Source organism: Haliotis rufescens, unplaced genomic scaffold (assembly GCF_023055435.1).
Source record: "Haliotis rufescens isolate VD_foot unplaced genomic scaffold, xgHalRufe1.0.p SCAF_78, whole genome shotgun sequence".
Taxonomy (NCBI): Eukaryota; Metazoa; Mollusca; class Gastropoda; order Lepetellida; family Haliotidae; genus Haliotis; species Haliotis rufescens.
The window spans coordinates 983,989-996,052 of record NW_025964370.1 but is presented as its reverse complement, the minus strand read 5'-3'; the positions used below and the strand labels follow the sequence as shown (position 1 = coordinate 996,052).

The following is a 12,064-nucleotide window of genomic DNA, read 5'->3' as shown; positions in this document are numbered from 1 at the left end:
ACTCACTCACTTGGGGGCACGGGTGGCCCAGTGGTCTAAGGCGCTGCGATTCACTGTGCAGAGTTGCGTCCCTTGGGCACGCCAGAAACCTATGCTCATGGGTTTCATCGAAGTGGTAAACGTCTGAGACCTGCATCACTTTGGGCTTTCCTCCCACATTAAGCTGACATGCCGCGATATTACTGGAATAGTGTTAAAAGCAGCGTTACACCCAACTCACTCACACTCATTCACTCACTCACTCACCTGTGTAAGCTGGGTGGTCTTCCCAGAGCCTGTCTCCCCAACGATGATAATGATGCTGTTGTCTCGGATCACATTCAGCAGCTGAAGAAGAAACAACCTGCAGCTGTACCATGGACGACAACACTACAGCCCTGCGTTGACGGACGACAACACTACAGCCATGCGTTGACTGACGAGAACACTACAGCCCTGCGTTGACAGACACAACACTACAGCCCTGAGTTGACGGACGACAACACTACAGCCCTGCGTTGACTGACGAGAACACTTCAGCCATGCGTTGACTGACGAGAACACTACAGCCCTGCGTTGACGGACACAACACTACAGCCCTGAGTTGACGGACGACAACACTACAGCCCTGCGTTGACTGACGAGAACACTTCAGCCATGCGTTGACTGACGAGAACACTACAGCCCTGCGTTGACGGACACAACACTACAGCCCTGCGTTGACAGACACAACACTACAGCCCTGAGTTGACGGACGACAACACTACAGCCATGCGTTGACTGACGAGAACACTACAGCCCTGCGTTGACAGACACAACACTACAGCCCTGAGTTGACGGACGACAACACTACAGCCCTGCGTTGACTGATGAGAACACTTCAGCCCTGCGTTGACTGACGAGAACACTACAGCCCTGCGTTGACGGACACAACACTACAGCCCTGCGTTGACTGACGAGAACACTACAGCCCTGCGTTGACGGACACAACACTACAGCCCTGCGTTGACAGACACAACACTACAGCCCTGAGTTGACGGACGACAACACTACAGCCATGCGTTGACTGACGAGAACACTACAGCCCTGCGTTGATAGACACAACACTACAGCCCTGCGTTGACAGACACAACACTACAGCCCTGAGTTGACGGACGACAACACTACAGCCATGCGTTGACTGACGAGAACACTACAGCCCTGCATTGACTGACGAGAACACTACAGCCCTGCGTTGACGGACACAACACTACAGCCCTGCGTTGAGGGACACAACACTACAGCCCTGAGTTGACGGACGACAACACTACAGCCATGCGTTGACTGACGACAACACTACAGCCATGCGTTGACTGACGAGAACACTACAGCCCTGCGTTGACGGACACAACACTACAGCCCTGCGTTGACAGACACAACACTACAGCCCTGAGTTGACGGACGACAACACTACAGCCATGCGTTGACTGACGACAACACTACAGCCCTGCGTTGACGGACACAACACTACAGCCCTGCGTTGACAGACACAACACTACAGCCCTGAGTTGACGGACGACAACACTACAGCCATGCGTTGACTGACGACAACACTACAGCCCTGCGTTGACGGACACAACACTACAGCCCTGCGTTGACAGACACTGCACAACAGCCCTGAGTTGACGGACACTGCACTACAGCCCTGAGTTGACAGACACTGCACAACAGCCATGCGTTGACGGACACTGCACAACAGCCATGCGTTGACGGACACTGCACAACAGCCCTGAGTTGACAGACACAACACTACAGCCCTGCGTTGACGGACACTGCACTACAGCCCTCATCTCACCTGACACAATCTCCAGTGGAGGTGTCCTCATCTCACCTGACACAATCTCCAGTGGAGGTGTCCTCATCTCACCTGACACAATCTCCAGTGGAGGTGTCCTCATCTCACCTGACACAGTGGAGGTGTGCTCAGGTCTATGCAGGGAGGAAGCCTAATGGGATATAAGATCTGATTTCAATGAGCCTGTGACTTACCTCGTTCCTGATGGCAAATATAGGGAGGTACTTCCTCTGCTGTTGGATGGTGCGGCGCTGAGCGAACTCACTCACAGCCTGGGTCTTCTCCTGCATCAGGTCGGCAAACTTGTGGTCCTGTTTGAAGTCTTTCTCCTCCGTCTCATCCTGGAGCAAACAATTGGAATCTGACAGTGCTCGCTGTCTCTTCACTGACTGGGCTCCCGATGCCTACTTCACACATGGAATGGAAACTACTTGATTCTGACCAATCGGAGGTATCAAATCACAGGAACCACTTCAGAAAGTACACAGCCGATTTGACGGCCACATCACAGCGAAAGCTAGTATTCATAGAACAGTACTTCTTTTTCAGTCATTGTCAATTTGCATTTTTATACAATTACATGTACAGTTATAGTTTACATAATGCAGGGTTGTGGTATGTAAAACCTCCAGTGTAGGTGTGGGCATATGTTCTGGGCAGAAACACAACAGAAGTTGACTTGAGAAAGTGTATGGATGATGGCGAGGCAGGGACAAATCTGGTAATATTCCAAGCTGACTTTACAAAGAGAACTTGAGTGTGGCTGTGCCTACCTCCTCCTCCTTCTTCTTGATGCCCATAATGTCGCCCATCCTGGTGCCGGCCAACTCCCAGTGCTTAACCTGCGCCTTCCGCCGTTCTTTCTGTTCTCGGTGCGCCCGCACTACCTGACTGCCCTTCCGTGAAACCTGCGCCATATCGGACGTGGGATCCTAAAACAACCCATAGAAAAAGTAACCATGGTAACACTCGAAACAGTCTGTAGAAATAGTAACCATGGAAATACATGAAACAGTCTGTAGATATAGGAACCATGGTCGCACTTGAAACAGGCCCTAGAAATTGTAACCATGGTAACACAAGAAACAGTCTGTAGAAATAGTAACCATGGTAACACTAGAAATAGTAACATGTAAACTTCAAGTTGCCATGTGTTGTATTACCTTGACAGGGACGACGGGTTCGGGTTGTTTTGTGAACACTATACGTCCATCCAGGAATGGGGGGACTATATTATGAACCAACAAGTGTACGCGAGCTACGTTGTCTTCCTCAAAGTCCTCGTCGTAGTTGGTCTTCGCCACGACACCACTACGCAACATGCGGTTGGTCTCCCACATCTCAATATCCTGCAAAACATCTCACGTTTAATGACTTGCTTAAAGACGTGTATCTATGCATGTGTAAAAAGCCTCTACAACAAAGTACAAAAATGTCTTGTCATATTGCTTCTAAACAAGGTGACACAGTTTGGTCCCTGAGATGAACTGACAACAAACCCAGACATCAGTGAATTCCCTGATAGCTAGAAGCAGGTGCTTGCCTTACTTATCTGATCCCTGATAGCTAGAAGCAGGTGCTGACCTTACTTATCTGATCCCTGATAGCTAGAAGCAGGTGCTGACCGTACTTATCTGATCCCTGATAGCTAGAAGCAGGTGCTGACCTTACTTATCTGATCCCTGATAGCTAGAAGCAGGTGCTGACCTTACTTATCTGATCCCTGATAGCGTGAAGCATGTGCTTGCCTTACATATCTCTTCCCTGATAGCTAGAGCTTGAAGCATGTGCTTACCTTACTTATCTGATCCCTGATAGCTAGAAGCATGTGCTTACCTTACTTATCTGATCCCTGATAGCTAGAAGCATGTGCTTGCCATACTTATATGATCCCTGATAGTCAGAAGCATGTGCTTACCTTACTTATCTGATCCCTGATAGCTAGAAGCATGTGCTTACCCTACTTATCTGACCCCTGATAGCTTGAAGCATGTGCTTACCTTACTTATCTGATCCCTGATAGCTAGAAGCATGTGCTTACCCTACTTATCTGACCCCTGATAGCTTGAAGCATGTGCTTACCTTACTTATCTGATCCCTGATAGCTAGAAGCATGTGCTTGCCATACTTATATGATCCCTGATAGTCAGAAGCATGTGCTTACCTTACTTATCTGATCCCTGATAGCTAGAAGCATGTGCTTACCCTACTTATCTGACCCCTGATAGCTTGAAGCATGTGCTTACCATACTCATATGATCCCTGATAGCTTGAAGCATGTGCTTACCTTACTAATTTGATCCCTGATCGCTAGAAGCATGTGCTTGCCATACTTATATGATCCCTGATAGCAAGAAGCATGTGCTTGCCTTACTTATCTCTTCCCTAATGGCTTGAAGCATGTGCTTACCTTACTTATCTGACCCCTGATAGCTAGAAGCAGGTGCTTACTTTACTTATCTGCTCCCTGACAGCGTGAAGCATGTTCTTACCTTACTTATCTGACCCCTGACAGCTTGAAGCATGTATTTAGCTTACTTATCTGATCCTTGATAGCTAGAAGCATGTGCTTACCTTACTTATGTGATCCCTGATAGCTAGAAGCATGTGCTTGCCTTACTTATCTCATCCCTGATAGCGTAAAGCATGTGCTTGCCTTTCTTATCTGACCCCTGATATTGTGAAGCATGTGCTTGCCTTACTTATCTGACCCCTGATCGCTTGAAGCATGTGCTTGCCTTACTTATCTCATCCCTGATAGCGTTGAAGCATGTGCTTGCCTTACTTATCTGATCCCTGATAGCTTCAAGCATGTGCTTACCTTACTTATCTCATCCCTGCTAGCTTGAAGCATGTGTTTACCTTACTTATCTCATCCCTGATAGCTTGAAGCATGTGCTTGCCTTACTTATCTCATCCCTGATAGCGTGAAGCAAATGCTTGCCTTACTTATCTCATCCCTGATAGCGTTGAAGCATGTGCTTGCCTTACTTATCTGATCCCTGATCCCTTGAAGCATGTGCTTGCCTTACTTATCTCATCCCTGATAGCATGAAGCAAGTGCTTGCCTTACTTATCTTACCCCTGATAGCTTGAAACATGTGCTTGCCTTACTTATCTGACACCTGATAGCTTGAAGCATGTGCTTGCTTTACTTATCTGATCCCTGATAGCTTGAAGCATGTGCTTGCTTTACTTATCTGACCCTTGATAGCTTGAAGCATGAGCTTGCCTTACTTATCTGACCCCTGATAGCTTGAAGCATGTGCTTGCTTTACTTATCTGACACCTGATAGCTTGAAGCACATGCTTGCCTTACTTATCTGACCCCTGATAGCTTGAAGCACATGCTTGCCTTATTGATCTGTCGCTGCCGGGCAGACATCCTCTTCTTCTTCCTCTGCTCCATTTCTTCCTCCTTCTTCTTCGTGTACTCAGCAGAGGTGCCGGAGAAGGGGTTGTGGTCGTCATCGTACCCCTCGTCCATCCCGTACCACTCCCGGTCCAGGCGGCGCTGCTCTTCCTCCCATTCCTCCTGACTCTGTTCATCGCCAAACTCCATGTCCCGCTTGCCTGATCCAACAATCACACTCTACATTAACATCGTGAACAGCCCTTGTCATCACTGAACTCTGTGTCCCGCTTGCCTGATCCAACAATCACACTCTACATTAACATCGTGAACAGCCCTTGTCCTCACTGTCCTGTGTCCTGCTTGCCTGATTCAACATTCACACTCTACATTAACATCGTGAACAGCCCTTGTCATCACTGTCCTGTGTCCCTCTTGCCTGATTCAACATTCACACTCTACATTAACATCGTGAACAGCCCTTGTCATCACTGAACTCTGTGTCCCGCTTGCCTGATCCAACAATCACACTCTACATTAACATCGTGAACAGCCCTTGTCATCACTGAACTCTGTGTCCCGCTTGCCTGATCCAACATTCACACTCTACATTAACATCGTGAACAGCCCTTGTCATCACTGAACTCTGTGTCCCGCTTGCCTGATCCAACATTCACACTCTACATTAACATCGTGAACAGCCCTTGTCATCACTGAACTCTGTGTCCCGCTTGCCTGATCCAACATTCACACTCTACATTAACATCGTGAACAGCCCTTGTCATCACTGTCCTGTGTCCCGCTTGCCTGATCCAACATTCACACTCTACATTAACATCGTGAACAGCCCTTGTCATCACTGAACTCTGTGTCCTGCTTGCCTGATTCAACATTCACACTCTACATTAACATCGTGAACAGCCCTTGTCATCACTGAACTCTGTGTCTTACTTGCCTGATCCAACATTCACACTCTACATTAACATCGTGAACAGCCCTTGTCATCACTGTCCTGTGTCTTACTTGCCTGATCCAACATTCACACTCTACATTAACATCGTGAACAGCCCTTGTCATCACTGAACTCTGTGTCCCGCTTGCCTGATCCAACATTCACACTCTACATTAACATCGTGAACAGCCCTTGTCATCACTGAACTCTGTGTCCCGCTTGCCTGATCCAACATTCACACTCTACATTAACATCGTGAACAGCCCTTGTCATCACTGAACTCTGTGTCCCGCTTGCCTGATTCAACATTCACACTCTACATTAACATCGTGAACAGCCCTTGTCATCACTGAACTCTGTGTCTTACTTGCCTGATCCAACAATCACACTCTACATTAACATCGTGAACAGCCCTTGTCATCACTGAACTCTGTGTCCCGCTTGCCTGATCCAACATTCACACTCTACATTAACATCGTGAACAGCCCTTGTCATCACTGAACTCTGTGTCCAGCTTGCCTGATTCAACATTCACACTCTACATTAACATCGTGAACAGCCCTTGTCATCACTGAACTCTGTGTCTTACTTGCCTGATTCAACATTCACACTCTACATTAACATCGTGAACAGCCCTTGTCATCACTGTCCTGTGTCCTGCTTGCCTGATTCAACATTCACACTCTACATTAACATCGTGAACAGCCCTTGTCATCACTGTCCTGTGTCTTACTTGCCTGATCCAACATTCACACTCTACATTAACATCGTGAACAGCCCTTGTCATCACTGTCCTGTGTCCCTCTTGCCTGATTCAACATTCACACTCTACATTAACATCGTGAACAGCCCTTGTCATCACTGAACTCTGTGTCCCGCTTGCCTGATCCAACAATCACACTCTACATTAACATCGTGAACAGCCCTTGTCATCACTGAACTCTGTGTCCCGCTTGCCTGATCCAACATTCACACTCTACATTAACATCGTGAACAGCCCTTGTCATCACTGAACTCTGTGTCCCGCTTGCCTGATCCAACATTCACACTCTACATTAACATCGTGAACAGCCCTTGTCATCACTGAACTCTGTGTCCCGCTTGCCTGATCCAACATTCACACTCTACATTAACATCGTGAACAGCCCTTGTCATCACTGAACTCTGTGTCTTACTTGCCTGATCCAACATTCACACTCTACATTAACATCGTGAACAGCCCTTGTCATCACTGAACTCTGTGTCTTACTTGCCTGATCCAACATTCACACTCTACATTAACATCGTGAACAGCCCTTGTCATCACTGTCCTGTGTCCTGCTTGCCTGATTCAACATTCACACTCTACATTAACATCGTGAACAGCCCTTGTCATCACTGTCCTGTGTCTTACTTGCCTGATCCAACATTCACACTCTACATTAACATCGTGAACAGCCCTTGTCATCACTGAACTCTGTGTCCCGCTTGCCTGATCCAACATTCACACTCTACATTAACATCGTGAACAGCCCTTGTCATCACTGAACTCTGTGTCCCGCTTGCCTGATCCAACATTCACACTCTACATTAACATCGTGAACAGCCCTTGTCATCACTGAACTCTGTGTCCAGCTTGCCTGATTCAACATTCACACTCTACATTAACATCGTGAACAGCCCTTGTCATCACTGTCCTGTGTCCCTCTTGCCTGATCCAACAATCACACTCTACATTAACATCGTGAACAGCCCTTGTCATCACTGAACTCTGTGTCTTACTTGCCTGATCCAACAATCACACTCTACATTAACATCGTGAACAGCCCTTGTCATCACTGAACTCTGTGTCTTACTTGCCTGATCCAACAATCACACTCTACATTAACATCGTGAACAGCCCTTGTCATCACTGAACTCTGTGTCTTACTTGCCTGATCCAACATTCACACTCTACATTAACATCGTGAACAGCCCTTGTCATCACTGAACTCTGTGTCCGGCTTGCCTGATCCAACATTCACACTCTACATTAACATCGTGAACAGCCCTTGTCATCACTGTCCTGTGTCCCTCTTGCCTGATTCAACATTCACACTCTACATTAACATCGTGAACAGCCCTTGTCATCACTGTCCTGTGTCCCTCTTGCCTGATTCAACATTCACACTCTACATTAACATCGTGAACAGCCCTTGTCATCACTGAACTCTGTGTCCGGCTTGCCTGATCCAACATTCACACTGTACCATCATCACAGAGTACTAAGGGTTGCAAATGTGAAGATGTCATTGATTGGAAAGTTTAGTATGAATATATAGACACAACAGTATCCATATATCGATATATCGATAAATAACAAAATTGTTTACTCTGAATGTGTAGAGATACAGCAATTAATGAACTAATGCTAAAAATCAACTACCGATAGACTGATCCAATAAATGTTTAAAATGGAATGTCTGCCTTCCTGTGGTAATCGGCCCCGTATACAGGGAATACATAAAATGTTAATTTAATTTACATTGTCTCAAGACCATTGCATGATATATATACATGGCAAGATTTCTAATTCTACCTGGTTCAGGGGAGGACATCAACTGATTAAATGTATAACGAGATGGGTACACCTAAAATCGTTGACAAACATATTTTGCCCTAATCATGCTATTGACATTATAAGCATTACAAATCACAACCAAGTGAAACTCATCTCCAATAGTGTTACAATTACATAATTCACACATTCTCAGTTCTCCTGGTTGCCCAACAGATCTCCCTATTTCGATGTTTAATTGGTGTGAACTACATCTGAAAGGGCCTTGGTTACTCTAAATTTAGACAGTTATACATTTCCGGTACACTTCCGAGCAGAAGGATAGTTTAACATGTTTAAAGAGGGTACAACTATTTGTTTTGGAGCCCTGAAGGAGCGCATCATGCCAGTCTTGCTCGTATATCACCTTCACACAAAATATGAATTCTGCAACACAGTATTGACACACAAAACATATCAATAGATCAATATCACAATATACGATGACATCCCTAGAGCCTGCTACATGTACCCCAGTACTACAACAAGGGCTGGCAAGTATATACCGTATTCGACGTAATAAGCGCCCCGCTCTAATAAGCGCCCACAGCAACATTTGCTAATATATTGGCTAGTGAACAATCCCAATTAGCACCCCTTCCAATTGATCAATGTTCACAAGACTTATTTATTCGCGTACAATACGCACTCGTGTGTCATATGCACCCTTAATTATGGGCAATTAAATTCTAGAAAAATATATCTGTCTTACATAAACATTTCAGGCTGTCAGCATAAACCACGAAATTTATCTTTCAACTCTGTTTTTTTCACCAAAATAATATTCTAATGAGAGCCCCCTATTTCTAATTTTGAGAGCGCCCTGGGCGCGTATTACGTGGAATACGGTAACGTGCTGTTGCTGCATTATAGACAAGAGGAGATGTGACCAGCCACTGTTCCGACATAGAGATATCACGATGTCGTTACAACAATATTGCTGAACCTTTTCTTCATTGTTTTTCTAGAACCCACAAGGGGTTATATTTACAACAACTTATAAGAAACATTGCTGAGTGTCTTCCCTTAAATTATTAACGCTGAGGGGGATCATAAATCAGAACTCCTAGCATGTTGATTATTCTCTAAGACTCTGCCAGCAACAAGCTGATATGTACAACCAGAATTGAGGGTCTGTTGAGGAGGTGCTGAGGATGTATTCTATGAGTTGAGGGTTTGTGGAGCAGGTGCTGAGGATGTATTCTATGAGTTGAGGGTTTGTGGAGCAGGTGCTGAGGATGTATTCTATGAGTTGAGGGTTTGTGGAGCAGGTGCTGAGGATGTATTCTATGAGTTGAGGGTTTGTGGAGGAGGTGCTGAGGATGTATTCTATGAGTTGAGGGTTTGTGGAGCAGGTGCTGAGGATGTATTCTATGAGTTGAGGGTTTGTGGAGCAGGTGCTGAGGATGTATTCTATGAGTTGAGGGTTTGTGGAGGAGGTGCTGAGGATGTATTCTATGAGTTGAGGGTTTGTGGAGGAGGTGCTGAGGATGTATTCTATGAGTTGAGGGTTTGTGGAGCAGGTGCTGAGGATGTATTCTATTTCACTGACAGTGAGACAAAGTAACCGGACAGGAATGAATATTGCGACAGGTACGTTACCTCCCTTGGAGTCTTTAGGAGTGAACTGTATCTTCTTCTTATCATCCATCCACTCGTTGTACTTGTAAGTGGGCGTGGCTCTGGGAGTGTCGTCCACATTCTTCCTCATCTTTCTGCAAACAAGACATTTCTATTCAGCTTTTATCCAATTATCTAACATCTGACACTTTGATGAAAGGAAATAATGCAGGGTAATTCTCTATTTACAGAGCTCCAGATAACTTTTTTTGCAATTGAGTTTCTACTCGAAGGTTTCTATTTTAATTGGGTTATTACATTTTTCATTGGGTAACCAATATTTTTTCACTCATCTATTCATCACCCTATTGTGTTTTTCCCAAAATGAGTAAACATTTTGAGATCTTAAACAAAATGAAATGTCTAATATGTATATAACGTTCCTAAATATAGGCTTGACTCGGAAATTTGCACTTAATTGTGTTTCGGAAATTAATTCCGTTATACGCATACTGAAAAATGCTTCATTGGGTTTTTATACATTTTAGTTTTTCATTTAATGCATGTGTTTCTATACGCAAGTTGATTGAAAGTAATTGGGCTTTGAATATTTTTTGGGGAGTATTTTATACAATTATGCAGCTTATCTGTAGCTCTGTATTTATGATATCAAGGAACACCATGGTGCAGCACATTTCCACCCTGAACACCTCTGTTCCTCCCTTGGCCATAATCACATGCAGTGATTAATTCACACGATACACATTTCTAAGTCTTATTGTAGCTATTGAGGCACCACAAACCTCTTGTCTGAACGTCCTGATCGATCAGGCCAACCTCCACTCCTCTCGGACCTGTCCCAATCCTGACCTCTCTCAGACCTGTCCCAGGTGCGACCCCTCTCAGACCTGTCCCAGTCGCGACCCCTCTCGGACCTGTCCCAGTCACGTCCCCTCTCGGACCTGTCCCAGTCATGACTTGACTTGAAGCTTCTCTCACTGGAATCCCTGTCCAGCTCGGACTGAGACGGTGTGGGAAGATCCCACGCTGACCGCTTCAGAGGGGTGACATCGTCATCATCCCAGTTGGACCTCGACGGTGTGTCTGCATGGAGTACAGAGCATGGAGTACAGGGCGTGGAGTACAGAGCATGGAATACAGGGCATGGAGTACAGAGCATGGAACACAGAGCATGGACACAGGGCATGAACACAGAGCATGGACACAGGGCATGAACACAGGGCATGGAACACAAAGCATGGACACAGAGCATGGAACACAGAGCATGGACACAGGGCATGAACACAGGGCATGGACACAGGGCATGGACACAGGGCATGGAACACAGCATGAACACAGAGCATGGACACAGGGCATGGAACGCAGAGCATGGATGCAGAGCATGGACACAGAGCATGGAACACAGAGCATGGACACAGGGCATGAACACAGGGCATGGACACAGGGCATGGACACAGGGCATGAACACAGGGCATGGACACAGGGCATGGACACAGGGCATGGCACACAGAGCATGAACACAGAGCATGGACACAGGACATGGACACAGGGCATGGACACAGAGCATGGACACAGACCATGGAACACACAGAGCATGGAATACAGAGCACGGACACAGAGCATGGAACACAGAGCATGGACACAGGGCATGAACACAGGGCATGGACACAGGGCATTGACAGAGAGCATGGACACAGAGCATGGACACAGGGCATGGACACAGGGCATGAATAGAGGGCATGGACACAGAGCATGGCCACAGGGCATGAACACAGAGCATGGACACAGGGC

General features: G+C 46.2%; 1 protein-coding gene across 1 annotated transcript in view; it reads right to left on the bottom strand.

Annotated features, from left to right (window-relative positions):
• LOC124119796 (pre-mRNA-splicing factor ATP-dependent RNA helicase PRP16-like) overlaps positions 1-12,064 on the bottom strand; it is a 110,989-nt gene that overhangs the window by 85,777 nt on the left and 13,148 nt on the right. The window contains exons 4-10 of the mRNA XM_048388727.1: positions 11,056-11,356; positions 10,295-10,407; positions 5,169-5,386; positions 2,977-3,162; positions 2,587-2,745; positions 2,008-2,154; positions 247-327 (exon numbers count right to left, since the gene is read on the bottom strand). Of these exons, the coding sequence (XP_048244684.1) occupies positions 247-327; positions 2,008-2,154; positions 2,587-2,745; positions 2,977-3,162; positions 5,169-5,386; positions 10,295-10,407; positions 11,056-11,356 (1,205 nt within the window). The remainder of the gene's footprint in view (positions 1-246; positions 328-2,007; positions 2,155-2,586; positions 2,746-2,976; positions 3,163-5,168; positions 5,387-10,294; positions 10,408-11,055; positions 11,357-12,064) is intronic.